The sequence below is a fragment of the Erythrolamprus reginae genome, chromosome 1 (assembly GCF_031021105.1).
Source record: "Erythrolamprus reginae isolate rEryReg1 chromosome 1, rEryReg1.hap1, whole genome shotgun sequence".
NCBI lineage: Eukaryota > Metazoa > Chordata > Lepidosauria > Squamata > Dipsadidae > Erythrolamprus > Erythrolamprus reginae.
The window spans coordinates 191,357,725-191,369,522 of NC_091950.1; the positions used below are offsets into that span (position 1 = coordinate 191,357,725).

General features: G+C 49.1%; 1 protein-coding gene across 1 annotated transcript in view; it reads left to right on the top strand.

Annotated features, from left to right (window-relative positions):
- Positions 1 to 11,437, top strand: part of MAP3K20 (mitogen-activated protein kinase kinase kinase 20) — a 128,829-nt gene extending 117,392 nt beyond the window's left edge. Inside the window, exons 19-20 of the mRNA XM_070731768.1 lie at positions 5,581 to 5,731; positions 9,865 to 11,437. Coding sequence (XP_070587869.1) covers positions 5,581 to 5,731; positions 9,865 to 10,553 — 840 coding nt within the window. The 3' untranslated portion in view covers positions 10,554 to 11,437. The remainder of the gene's footprint in view (positions 1 to 5,580; positions 5,732 to 9,864) is intronic.
- Positions 11,438 to 11,798: the final 361 nt, after the last annotated feature.

An 11,798-nucleotide genomic window follows, 5' to 3' on the forward strand; every position in this document is an offset into this window, starting at 1 on the left:
AGCAGCCAGGGAAGCCGAGCCGGGCGTGACGGCGGCGGCGCTGCTGCTCCGGTCGCCCGATCGTGTCCTGCCTCCTGCGCCGATGTTCCACGCCCGGCTCGGCTTCCCTGGCTCCGTGGCCGGGGAGGCTTGGCTGAAAGTGGCTGGAGCCGCAGAGCTTTGCCTCCCCCCCCCCCCTGTGCCGCCCGCGCGTCATCTTCCCTCCCAGACAAAAAGGCCACCCTTCGGCTCTGCAGTTCCAGCCCCTTTCGGCCGAGCCCACCCGGCCAAGGAGCCAGGGAAGCCGAGCCGGGCGTGGCGGCGGCGGCTTCCTTCGGGGGCAACGCCAGCAAGAGGGTCTTCGCCCTCTTGCTGGCGTGCGTGGGCGGTGGGGAAGACCCTCAGCTGCTAGGCGGCCCAAGGAATCTCCCATGGGTCTTCCCCACCGCCCACGCACGCCAGCAAGAGGGGGAAGACCCTCTTGCTGGCGTTGCCCCCAAGGAAGCCGCCGCCACCACCGCTTCTTCTTCCTTGCGCCCCCGCTGCCTCTCCGCTCTCTTGGGTGGCGGAGCGAAGGAAAACAAAAAGTTTCCCTTTCTGCAGCTCCTGCCTCCCGCCCACCCAAGACAATAAGAGCGGAAGAAGACCCTCTTCTCCAACACGCCCGGAGGAAAGCGGGGGGAAGGGAGGAGAGAGAAGGAAGCCAGGCACGAAGAGTGTCCCTCTTGCTGGCGTGCGTGGGCGGTGGGGAAGACCCTCAGCTGCTAGGCGGCCCAAGGAATCTCCCATGGGTCTTCCCCACCGCCCACGCACGCCAGCAAGAGGGGGAAGACCTCTCCTCCCTTCCCCCCGCTTTCCTCCGGGCGTGTTGGAGAAGAGGGTCTTCTTCCGCTCTTATTGTCTTGGGTGGGCGGGAGGCAGGAGCTGCAGAAAGGGAAACTTTTTGTTTTCCTTCGCTCCGCCACCCAAGAGAGCGGAGAGGCAGCGGGGGCGCAAGGAAGAAGAAGCGGTGGTGGCGGCGGCTTCCTTCGGGGGCAACGCCAGCAAGAGGGAAGATGACGCGCGGGCGGCACAGGGGGGGGGGGAGGCAAAGCTCTGCGGCTCCAGCCACTTTCAGCCAAGCCTCCCCGGCCACGCAGCCAGGGAAGCCGAGCCGGGCGTGACGGCGGCGGCGCTGCTGCTCCGGTCGCCCGATCGTGTCCTGCCTCCTGCGCCGATGTTCCACGCCCGGCTCGGCTTCCCTGGCTCCGTGGCCGGGGAGGCTTGGCTGAAAGTGGCTGGAGCCGCAGAGCTTTGCCTCCCCCCCCCCTGTGCCGCCCGCGCGTCATCTTCCCTCTTGCTGGCGTTGCCCCCGAAGGAAGCCGCCGCCACCACCGCTTCTTCTTCCTTGCGCCCCCGCTGCCTCTCCGCTCTCTTGGGTGGCGGAGCGAAGGAAAACAAAAAGTTTCCCTTTCTGCAGCTCCTGCCTCCCGCCCACCCAAGACAATAAGAGCGGAAGAAGACCCTCTTCTCCAACACGCCCCGAGGAAAGCGGGGGGAAGGGAGGAGAGAGAAGGAAGCCAGGCACGAAGAGTGTCCCTCTTGCTGGCGTGCGTGGGCGGTGGGGAAGACCCTCAGCTGCTAGGCGGCCCAAGGAATCTCCCATGGGTCTTCCCCACCGCCCACGCACGCCAGCAAGAGGGGGAAGACCTCTCCTCCCTTCCCCCCGCTTTCCTCCGGGCGTGTTGGAGAAGAGGGTCTTCTTCCGCTCTTATTGTCTTGGGTGGGCGGGAGGCAGGAGCTGCAGAAAGGGAAACTTTTTGTTTTCCTTCGCTCCGCCACCCAAGAGAGCGGAGAGGCAGCGGGGGCGCAAGGAAGAAGAAGCGGTGGTGGCGGCGGCTTCCTTCGGGGGCAACGCCAGCAAGAGGGAAGATGACGCGCGGGCGGCACAGGGGGGGGGGGGAGGCAAAGCTCTGCGGCTCCAGCCACTTTCAGCCAAGCCTCCCCGGCCACGCAGCCAGGGAAGCCGAGCCGGGCGTGACGGCGGCGGCGCTGCTGCTCCGGTCGCCCGATCGTGTCCTGCCTCCTGCGCCGATGTTCCACGCCCGGCTCGGCTTCCCTGGCTCCGTGGCCGGGGAGGCTTGGCTGAAAGTGGCTGGAGCCGCAGAGCTTTGCCTCCCCCCCCCCCTGTGCCGCCCGCGCGTCATCTTCCCTCTTGCTGGCGTTGCCCCCGAAGGAAGCCGCCGCCACCACCGCTTCTTCTTCCTTGCGCCCCCGCTGCCTCTCCGCTCTCTTGGGTGGCGGAGCGAAGGAAAACAAAAAGTTTCCCTTTCTGCAGCTCCTGCCTCCCGCCCACCCAAGACAATAAGAGCGGAAGAAGACCCTCTTCTCCAACACGCCCCGAGGAAAGCGGGGGGAAGGGAGGAGAGAGAAGGAAGCCAGGCACGAAGAGTGTCCCTCTTGCTGGCGTGCGTGGGCGGTGGGGAAGACCCTCAGCTGCTAGGCGGCCCAAGGAATCTCCCATGGGTCTTCCCCACCGCCCACGCACGCCAGCAAGAGGGGGAAGACCTCTCCTCCCTTCCCCCCGCTTTCCTCCGGGCGTGTTGGAGAAGAGGGTCTTCTTCCGCTCTTATTGTCTTGGGTGGGCGGGAGGCAGGAGCTGCAGAAAGGGAAACTTTTTGTTTTCCTTCGCTCCGCCACCCAAGAGAGCGGAGAGGCAGCGGGGGCGCAAGGAAGAAGAAGCGGTGGTGGCGGCGGCTTCCTTCGGGGGCAACGCCAGCAAGAGGGAAGATGACGCGCGGGCGGCACAGGGGGGGGGAGGCAAAGCTCTGCGGCTCCAGCCACTTTCAGCCAAGCCTCCCCGGCCACGCAGCCAGGGAAGCCGAGCCGGGCGTGACGGCGGCGGCGCTGCTGCTCCGGTCGCCCGATCGTGTCCTGCCTCCTGCGCCGATGTTCCACGCCCGGCTCGGCTTCCCTGGCTCCGTGGCCGGGGAGGCTTGGCTGAAAGTGGCTGGAGCCGCAGAGCTTTGCCTCCCCCCCCCTGTGCCGCCCGCGCGTCATCTTCCCTCTTGCTGGCGTTGCCCCCGAAGGAAGCCGCCGCCACCACCGCTTCTTCTTCCTTGCGCCCCCGCTGCCTCTCCGCTCTCTTGGGTGGCGGAGCGAAGGAAAACAAAAAAGTTTCCCTTTCTGCAGCTCCTGCCTCCCGCCCACCCAAGACAATAAGAGCGGAAGAAGACCCTCTTCTCCAACACGCCCGGAGGAAAGCGGGGGGAAGGGAGGAGAGAGAAGGAAGCCAGGCACGAAGAGTGTCCATGAGGGGGAAGAGACCCCCGCGCCGGGCAGGCCCACCGAAGCGGGAAGAGGGGGCGTGCGCCCGGGCCTGGCTAGAGCGCTTGATCTGCGGGCGCCTTAAAAGGGGGTGTGGACTCCTGGGAGACCTTGGCGGTGGAAGGGGACACACTCGAAGCCTCAGCCGCCTGTCATAAGCGTCCTCTGAGGGAAAAAGAAAGAGTCCGAGCTTGCCGTCCGGAAACGTTGAAGCGCCCTCACAAGCAAGAGGGGGAAGACCCATGGAAGGTTCCTTGGGCCGCCTAGCAGCTGATCTGCTCGGCAGCGCAGGCTGCTGCTGCGCTGCCGAGCAGATCAGCTGCTAGGCGGCCCAAGGAATCTTTCATGGGTCTTCCCCTCTTGCTGGCGAGGTGAGCGGGCGGGCAGCGGACAAGTGGCGGGCAGCGGGCTGGCGGTGCGGAAGTAAAAACACCATGGAAAAGTGGCACGCATGCGCAGATGGTGTTTTTACTTCCGCACCGCTATATCGCGAAATTTCGATTATCGCAAGGGGTCCTGGAACGGAACCCTCGCGATAATCGAGGGACTACTGTATTGGGTTCCTTGTATAAAGAAACAAACATTTTTCAGGAGGAGGGTTGATACCAGTGATGGGCTCCTACGGGTACGGTCAGGTTCGCAGAACCGGTAGAAAATTTTTGAATTTTTTTGAATTTTTTCCCTTCTGAACTCTGGGTATGTTTTTTCCTGTCACAGTAAATGAGGTTGAATGCATATAATTTTAGAAGAGCTGTATGTGCGTGCGTTTGTGTGCATACACATACAGTTTATAAAGTAGATAATGTATATTTTTGTGTGCCTGTGTGTAATATGTATGTACATGTATGGTATGTATACATAGAATTAAATAGTATATTTTGGATGTTCAGTAATAGTAATAGATGGGAAATTGTATCTCTGTGAGGAGAGGCCAGGAACCCTAACCCAAATCCTTGACATGAGTGACATCAGGTTGGCCACCTTTAAGTCAGTCACATGACTTTTAAGCCTCCCCGTTCACATGTTCGTCAAGCCACTCCCACAAACCACATGCACAAAACAAGCCACGCCCACAGTGTGGTAGTAAATTTTTTTGCAGCCCTTCACTGGCTGATACTACAGGTAATCTTCAACTTACAACAGTTCATTTACTTCATTCAAAGTTACAAATGCACTGTATTGGCAGTTCTGTGTTAGCAAAAACTTCAGAAGAGAAGGATTTAGGGGTAGTGATTTCTAACAGTCTCAAAATGGGTGAACAGTGCAGTCAGGCGGTAGGAAAAGCAAGTAGGATGCTTGGCTGCATAGCTAGAGGTATAACAAGCAGGAAGAGGGAGATTATGATCCCACTATATAGAGCACTGGTGAGACCACATTTGGAATACTGTGTTCAGTTCTGGAGACCTCACCTACAAAAAGATATTGACAAAATTGAACGGGTCCAAAGACGGACTACAAGAATGGTGGAAAGTCTTAAGCATAAAACACAGCAGGAAAGACTTAATGAACTCAATCTGTATAGTCTGGAGGACAAAAGGAAAAGGGGGGACATGATCGAAACATTTAAATATGTTAAAGGGTTAAGTAAGGTTCAGGAGGGAAGTGTTTTTAATAGGAAAGTGAACAAAAGAACAAGGGGACACAATCTGAAGTTAGTTGGGGGAAAGATCAAAAGCAACATGAGAAAATATTATTTTACTGGAAAAGTAGTAGATCCTTGGAACAAACTTCCAGCAGACGTAGTTGATAAATCCACAGTAACTGGATTTAAACATGCCTGGGATAAACATATATCCATTGTAAGATAAAATACAGAAAATAGTATAAGGGCAGACTAGAAGGATCATGAGGTCTTTTTCTGCTGTCAGTCTTCTATGTTTCTATGTAAAAGTGATTTGTGGCTATTTTTCACACAATCTTTGTGGCATCCCCATGATCATGTGATCAGAATTCAGATGCTTGGCAACTAGTACACATTCTGACCATTGCTCTGTCCCAAGATCACGTGATCTCCTTTTGCGACTTTCTGACAGTCAGTGGGAAAGCCAGATTCACTTAACAACCCCCCTACTAACTTATCAACTGCAGTGATTCACTTAACAATCATAACAAGAAAGGTTGTAAAACTCACTTAACAAATGTCTCACTTAACAAGATAAATTTTGGGCTCAATTGTGGCTGTAAGTCAGAGACTACCTGTACTATCTGTTTCAGAACCAGACACATTAAAAATCCAACTGATCTTTGTGTTCTTGTGGGGTTCTGAAAAAGAGCTTGTTTTTATCTCTTGGACAGGCAGACGTCCACACTCCCAAATCTACCAAACACATCCAGCAAGTGCAATGGAGTCAGGTGAAACTGCAGGATGAAGTAAAATCAGTACAGTTGAAAATACAGACATCTCTCCCAAACGTGGAAAGCAACCCTCGGAGCAGATCCAATTCCAGTAAGTCAACTGAGGCAATGTTTGGAGAAAGAGCAAATGTTGAACAAAGAAAACATTTTCAAAAACCGGCACATCCCCCAAATCCAGAATTGCTAAGAGGGAAAAGGCCTCTCTAAATCAGCGTTTCTGAACCTCAGCAACTTTAAGTTGCTGGCTGGGGAATTCTGGGAGTTGAAGTCCATGCTTCTTAAAGTTGCTGAGGTTGAAAAACCATGATCTCTAAAGTAACCCACTAGCCTCTAGGTGGGGACTGGAAGGTCTAAGTAAAAACCTAGGACTTCACTCTAATGTTGAATACTACTTTAAATCAGAAAGCTACATTTCTGAATGTAAAAGGTTAGCCTGGAATCTCCATCCGATTTACTTACTTACTTACTTACTTACTTACTTACTTACTTACTTACTTACTTACTTACTTACTTGCTTGCTTACTGTTCTGTCGGGCTCTCTGGTAGACTCCTCCCAAAAATTCACAGGTACAAATTTCAGACACACACACCTTTGAAAATTCAAAACAATGTTCTTTATAATGAAAATTCACTTAAACCAAGCCCTCTTTTGGTATAGCAAAGAGCACTCGTCTCCAAACAAACTGGTAATTTGTACAAATCCCTTATCAGTTCTGTGATACTTAGCTTGCAGCTGTGAGGCAATTCACAGTCCTTCTTCTTTCACAAAGTGAAACACACTTTGCTCTGGTTTAGTTTCAAAGCCGGGAAAAATCAGCACACAAAAGGTCAAAGTCAGTAAAGCAGTCACGAAACACAAAGATCAGATAATCCTCCACAATGGCCAAACCCATAGGCTGCTATTTATAGCAGCCTCACTAATTACCACAGCCCCACCCAACCACAGGTGGCCTCATTTTCTTTGATAATAACCTCTCAGTTGTTGTTGCCTATGCATCGCTCTCCGCATGCGTGGCTGTATCATTAACTCTTGTTCCAAATCCAAGGAGGAGCTAGATAATTGATCTCCTTCTGAGCTGTCTGCCCCACTCTCCTCCTCCCTGTCACTCATGTCTTCTTGGTCAGAGGAGCCTTCATCAGCAGATTCCACTGGGGGCAAAACAGGCCTGCAGCATGTGGATGTCTCCCCCACATCCACAGTCCTTGGGGCAGGAGCTGGGCCAGAGCTAACCACAACACTTACTAAACTAATTTATATGCCGCTCAACTCCTCAAGGACTCCTGGCAGCTTACAACAAATAAAAACTATACTTAAAAGAACAATTTAAAAAATAATTACAAAACCTAGTAAAAGCCATACAAAACTCTCAATATCTTTCATGGCCGGATCGGTATCTCATTCGGTCAACGACCCCCTCAATTTTGTTCCCTCAAACTATGTAGAAGTAAAATTTGGGTCTCTTTGTTAGGAGATAAAGAACCAGTAGGTATAGATAATTAAGAAACTCATTTTACCTCTTATAATTCCCGAGTACTCCTCTCCCACGCCTGGGCCAGGCCAAGCTGACTTTTGAAGTGAGCATCTTTTCATGCGGCACATAGCCATGAACAGGCCTTGAGCAAAAGACGAATTTGCCCATTGTTCTTCTAGAATCCCTGGCTGAGGTATATTCACACCTACATCTAAAACTCTCTCTCTCTTTTGTCTTTAATCATCCATACTTTACTCTTATCCATACTTTAGATCTTAAATTGGATTATAGTATATTTTTATTAATTTCCTGAAATTGCATTTTGTTGTGCGCCTAAAACCCTCTTCTTCCAATCTGCTGCACTCCTTACTGTTTGAAATAAGAATAACCAATACAACTAATAGAGTTGTAGCAACCAAATTTTGGGAGTCTAATGCAGTAACCTTTTCATCTTATGCCCCACCTATCACTCATCCAAAGGGGCTGCAGTTCATCAGGAGAGAAACTAAAGCCTTGCTTTTGCAGAGAGTCTTTAATATTTATTATATTTATTTGTCACTTTCATTTTTTTACAACTCCAGGAGACGTACCTAATATTCCTTCCCCGTCCTATTTCCCCCACAACAGCAACCCTGTGAGATGGGTTGAGAGAGAGGGACTGGTCCAAAGTCACCCAGACAATTTTCATGCCTAACAGAGACCCAGAAATCATAGCCTTCTTGTTTATAACACCTTAACCGTTCCGGCTCTCATTTATACAGAAAGAGACGTTCTGTTAATTATGCCTTATTATTTTCAGTAAGTTTTAAAGACGTAATTAAAGTTGTAATGGCTTGTGTCCCACTTGGAGTACTTCTGAATTGCACCTGTATCATCAGTTTTGAACCAAAGGACACTGATGAAAGACGTCAGCTCTAAAGACCTGTGATGTGCTGTTTGCTTGGGGGAGGGGGTTTGTGTTGGGAGTATGTGCAGTTAACAGGAATTCTATCTAATCAGTGAGGTGGTTAAAGTTACATTGCAAATCTCTGCAATTAAAATCATCATAACACTGTCTGAAGAACAGAGTTCAACTGTAGAAACATTACACCTGAAGATGCACTTTCATACAGTGTTTTTTGTGTGTACGCGCACATGCGTGCTTTCCAGTCAGTCTTGACTCTCAGCAATTGCTTGGACAAGTCCCTGCGAATGTATTTGGCAAGATTTTTTGGAAGTGGTTTGCCTCTGCGTTCTTGTTAGTTCAGAGAGAGAGAGAGAGAGAGAGAGAGTAACTGACTCAGAGTCACCCAAGTGGCTTGATGCCTAAACTGGGACTGGAACTCACCATCTCTCCATTTCTAGCCTTGGTACTTTGGTGATACCTCTACCTAGGAACGCCTCTACTTATGAACTTTTCTAGATAAGAACCAGGTGTTCAAGATTTTTTTGCCTCTTCTCAAAAACCATTTTCCACTTACAAACCGGAGCCTCCAAAACTGTAACTGGAAAAGGCAGGGAGAAGCCTCCATGGGGCCTCTCTGGGAATCTCCTGGGAGGAAACAGGGCTGGAAAAGGTGGGGAGAAGCCTCTGTGGGACCTCTCTAGGAATCTCCTGGGAGGAAACGGGCAGAAAAAGCAGGGAGAAGCCTCTGTGGGGCTTCTCTAGGAATCTCCTGGGAGGAATCAGGGTTGGAAAAGGCAGGTAGAAACCTTCCTGGGGCCTCTCTAGGAATCTCCTGGGAGGAAACAGCCTCCACCCTCCCTGAGGTTTCCCCAATCGCACGCATTATTTGCTTTTACATTGATTCCTATGGGAAAAAATGCTGCTTCTTACAAACCTTTCTACTTAAGAACCTGGTCAGTGTTCTGCCAGGCTCTCTGATAGGAGCCTCCCGAAAATTCAAGAGTACAAATTTCAGACACACACACGTTTGAAAATTCAAAACAATGTTCTTTATCACAAAATTCAAAATAAACAAAGCACTCTTTTTGTATTGCAAAGAGCACTCTTCCCAAAACAGTAGTCTGTACAATTTCCCTTAAGCAGTCATTAAGTACTTAGCTAGCAGCTGTGAAGAAACTTCACATCCCTTCTTCTTCCAACGAAGTTGTTCTGCTTTGGTTTCAAAGGCGTGAAAAAGCAACAAAGTCCAGCAACACAAGATTCCTGACGAACTCTCATCAGATATTCTTCCACAACGGCCAAACCCACATGCTGCTATTTATAGCAGCAGCCCTAATTACTGGAGCCCCACCCAAACACAGGTGGCCTTCCTTATTTCCTGTAATATGTTCTTATTTGGTCTCTTCTATGCATAATTCTGCGCTTGAATGGGTCCAAAATGTCATCGTCTGAATCAACGGAAAATAAGGGAGAGTGACTGCCTGGGCTGTGTGCCAAGCCCTCCTCTGCCGAGTCACTCCCATCTTCTTCTTCATCTGAGGAAACTAAACTCTGAACTGATTCTGTCAGCAATAACACAGGCCTGTGACATGTTGAATTTTCCCCTGCATCCACCTCCCCATTCCCTGGGACAGGAGCTGGGCCAGAGCCAACCACAACAGTCACGGAACAAATTAAGTTCGTAAGTAGAGGTACCACTGTAGTACACTCCGCTGGAGATTGCAAGGAACAGTCAATCCATTATGGCTCCCAGAGCAAATTAATGATTCCAGTAGCTACAGCTATCAAAGGGGTAATATCAGGATCTTATCAGATATCTCTTGTGTTTTAGGATTAAAGCTGATGGTACTTTTTGTTTCATTCCAGGTATTGACTGCCAATGGATGAACGCATTGAAAAGGCACCATGTGACAAGCAGCCCTTCTCTGCAACATTCCCGTCCCCACAGTCCCAACAACCTGACCCATTTTTTACCCTACCTTCACAATCAAGACACTTACGCGGCTGCTGTGAGGCGGACGTCGGTGCCCACTACCTATCATATTACCCCACTCATTCAGTCCAGAAGCTCATCGCCGACAACCTATTTATCATCTTTACATCTGAATTCCAAGGGAAGCAGCAGCTCCAGTGCGACTTCGGATAGCCCATCGGAAAGGGGCAGCTCCAAAACCAGAAACAGAAATTACTATCATAGCAGCGTCTCTCCTGGAGGGGCGGCCGCAGCTGGAAAGCGTTTGGTAAGACACCCAACTGCTCCAGGGACACTGAGAAATGCTTGGAAATATTCTAGAGCTTCCCAGTCAACCTTCAATCAATACCAACATCTGCCAAGGACGCATGAGAGAAAACACCCTCATTACCCGCAGCAGCACAAATCAATACCAGGGATGCCCTTGAAAACTGAAACGGAAGAAGAGGAGGAAGAAGGCAAAGTCAGCGAAGGTGGATGGGTGAAAGTCAATTATTCAAAGAAATCTCACCGGCATACTGTCGGCAAACAAAACAAAGAGAAATCGAAAGGCATCGGAACACTTCAGAGAAAATCCCGTTGATGCTTTTTCGGCAATGGGTTTTAATTTTTTATTGCACAGAACACTGACTTTCCACGGAGAAGGTTTAAAATTGTTCTTAAAATAACTGACGACGAATGTGACAATGGGGAGCCTGCAGTAGAAATCGCCTGGGAGGAATGACATTGGCGGAGCCTTGGGTTCTGTTGGAGGCTTTTGCACATTATAAGCCTGGTATAGTCTTCTCCTTGAATCAAAGCACAAGATGTCAATTCTCCCTTTCCTATGAAACAACACTGCCAAAGCATCTGAGAGTAGCTGGATAGCGTTCTTGGGCCTGAAGCAGGGACCTCTTAGGAGCCAAGAAGGTCTAAGGGCCTCTGATGTCTGAGACTCCACTAAAATGGTAGAGCTAATAATATGCAAAGGGTTCTGGTTTTTTTTAGTGTGTCTACCTTTAATCAGGTACATTTTCCTTAAGTCTAGTATTTCCATTAGCATGATATTCTAAGTTCACTGTTCTTTGTTATTTCTGATAATCTGATCCAGTATTGACACAGGGACCAAAACAAAAAGTGCTGCTTAACCCTATGAATGGAAAAAGAAATGACTGCAAAAGTTATCGTTTCCATATTTTGAGTGCTTGAGGTTGTCTAATGAATTTTTTTCTCCTTGGCTTGATTTTGTAGCAGCACCTTCAAGCTACTACATCAACTCTCCATTTAGCCCCAATCTACTTCCATTGGCATTATTCTTATGGGTAAGGGAAAGAGCGACAGCTTCCACAAAGAAGCAAAATAATGTAAGAAAAAAGGCCTAATTATTTTTGGTACAACTATTTATTAATATAAGGTAAAAATCTTATTTGTAGTATTTAACTATACTCTGTGTTTTGTCTTTAAATAATAAAAAGAAACATACTGTAATACTTATTTGTATGCTGTATTTTGCAATTCAAATGAAATTGAATATTTGTTTTCTTGGACATATCTGCAAGAAAGCAAATTCCAGTGGGGTTTTCTTTGAAATAAAGAATTGGGTGATATAAAATTAGCTCATTTCTCCCATTGTAATTTTCAGAAAGATAATAACATTATATTATATTCTATTTAGATAAAAAGAACCTAACTCCTAACTTAACCTTCCCCTTTTGAATTAGAAGGAAAGGAAAAGGTTTTTAAAAGTGTGGTTGAAAGTAATTTGATACTTAGCTGAGGAAATAAGGAATAAATGTATCTTATTTAACATATCTTTTCCACTTCTTCATGTAGTAGCAGGTTTTTAACA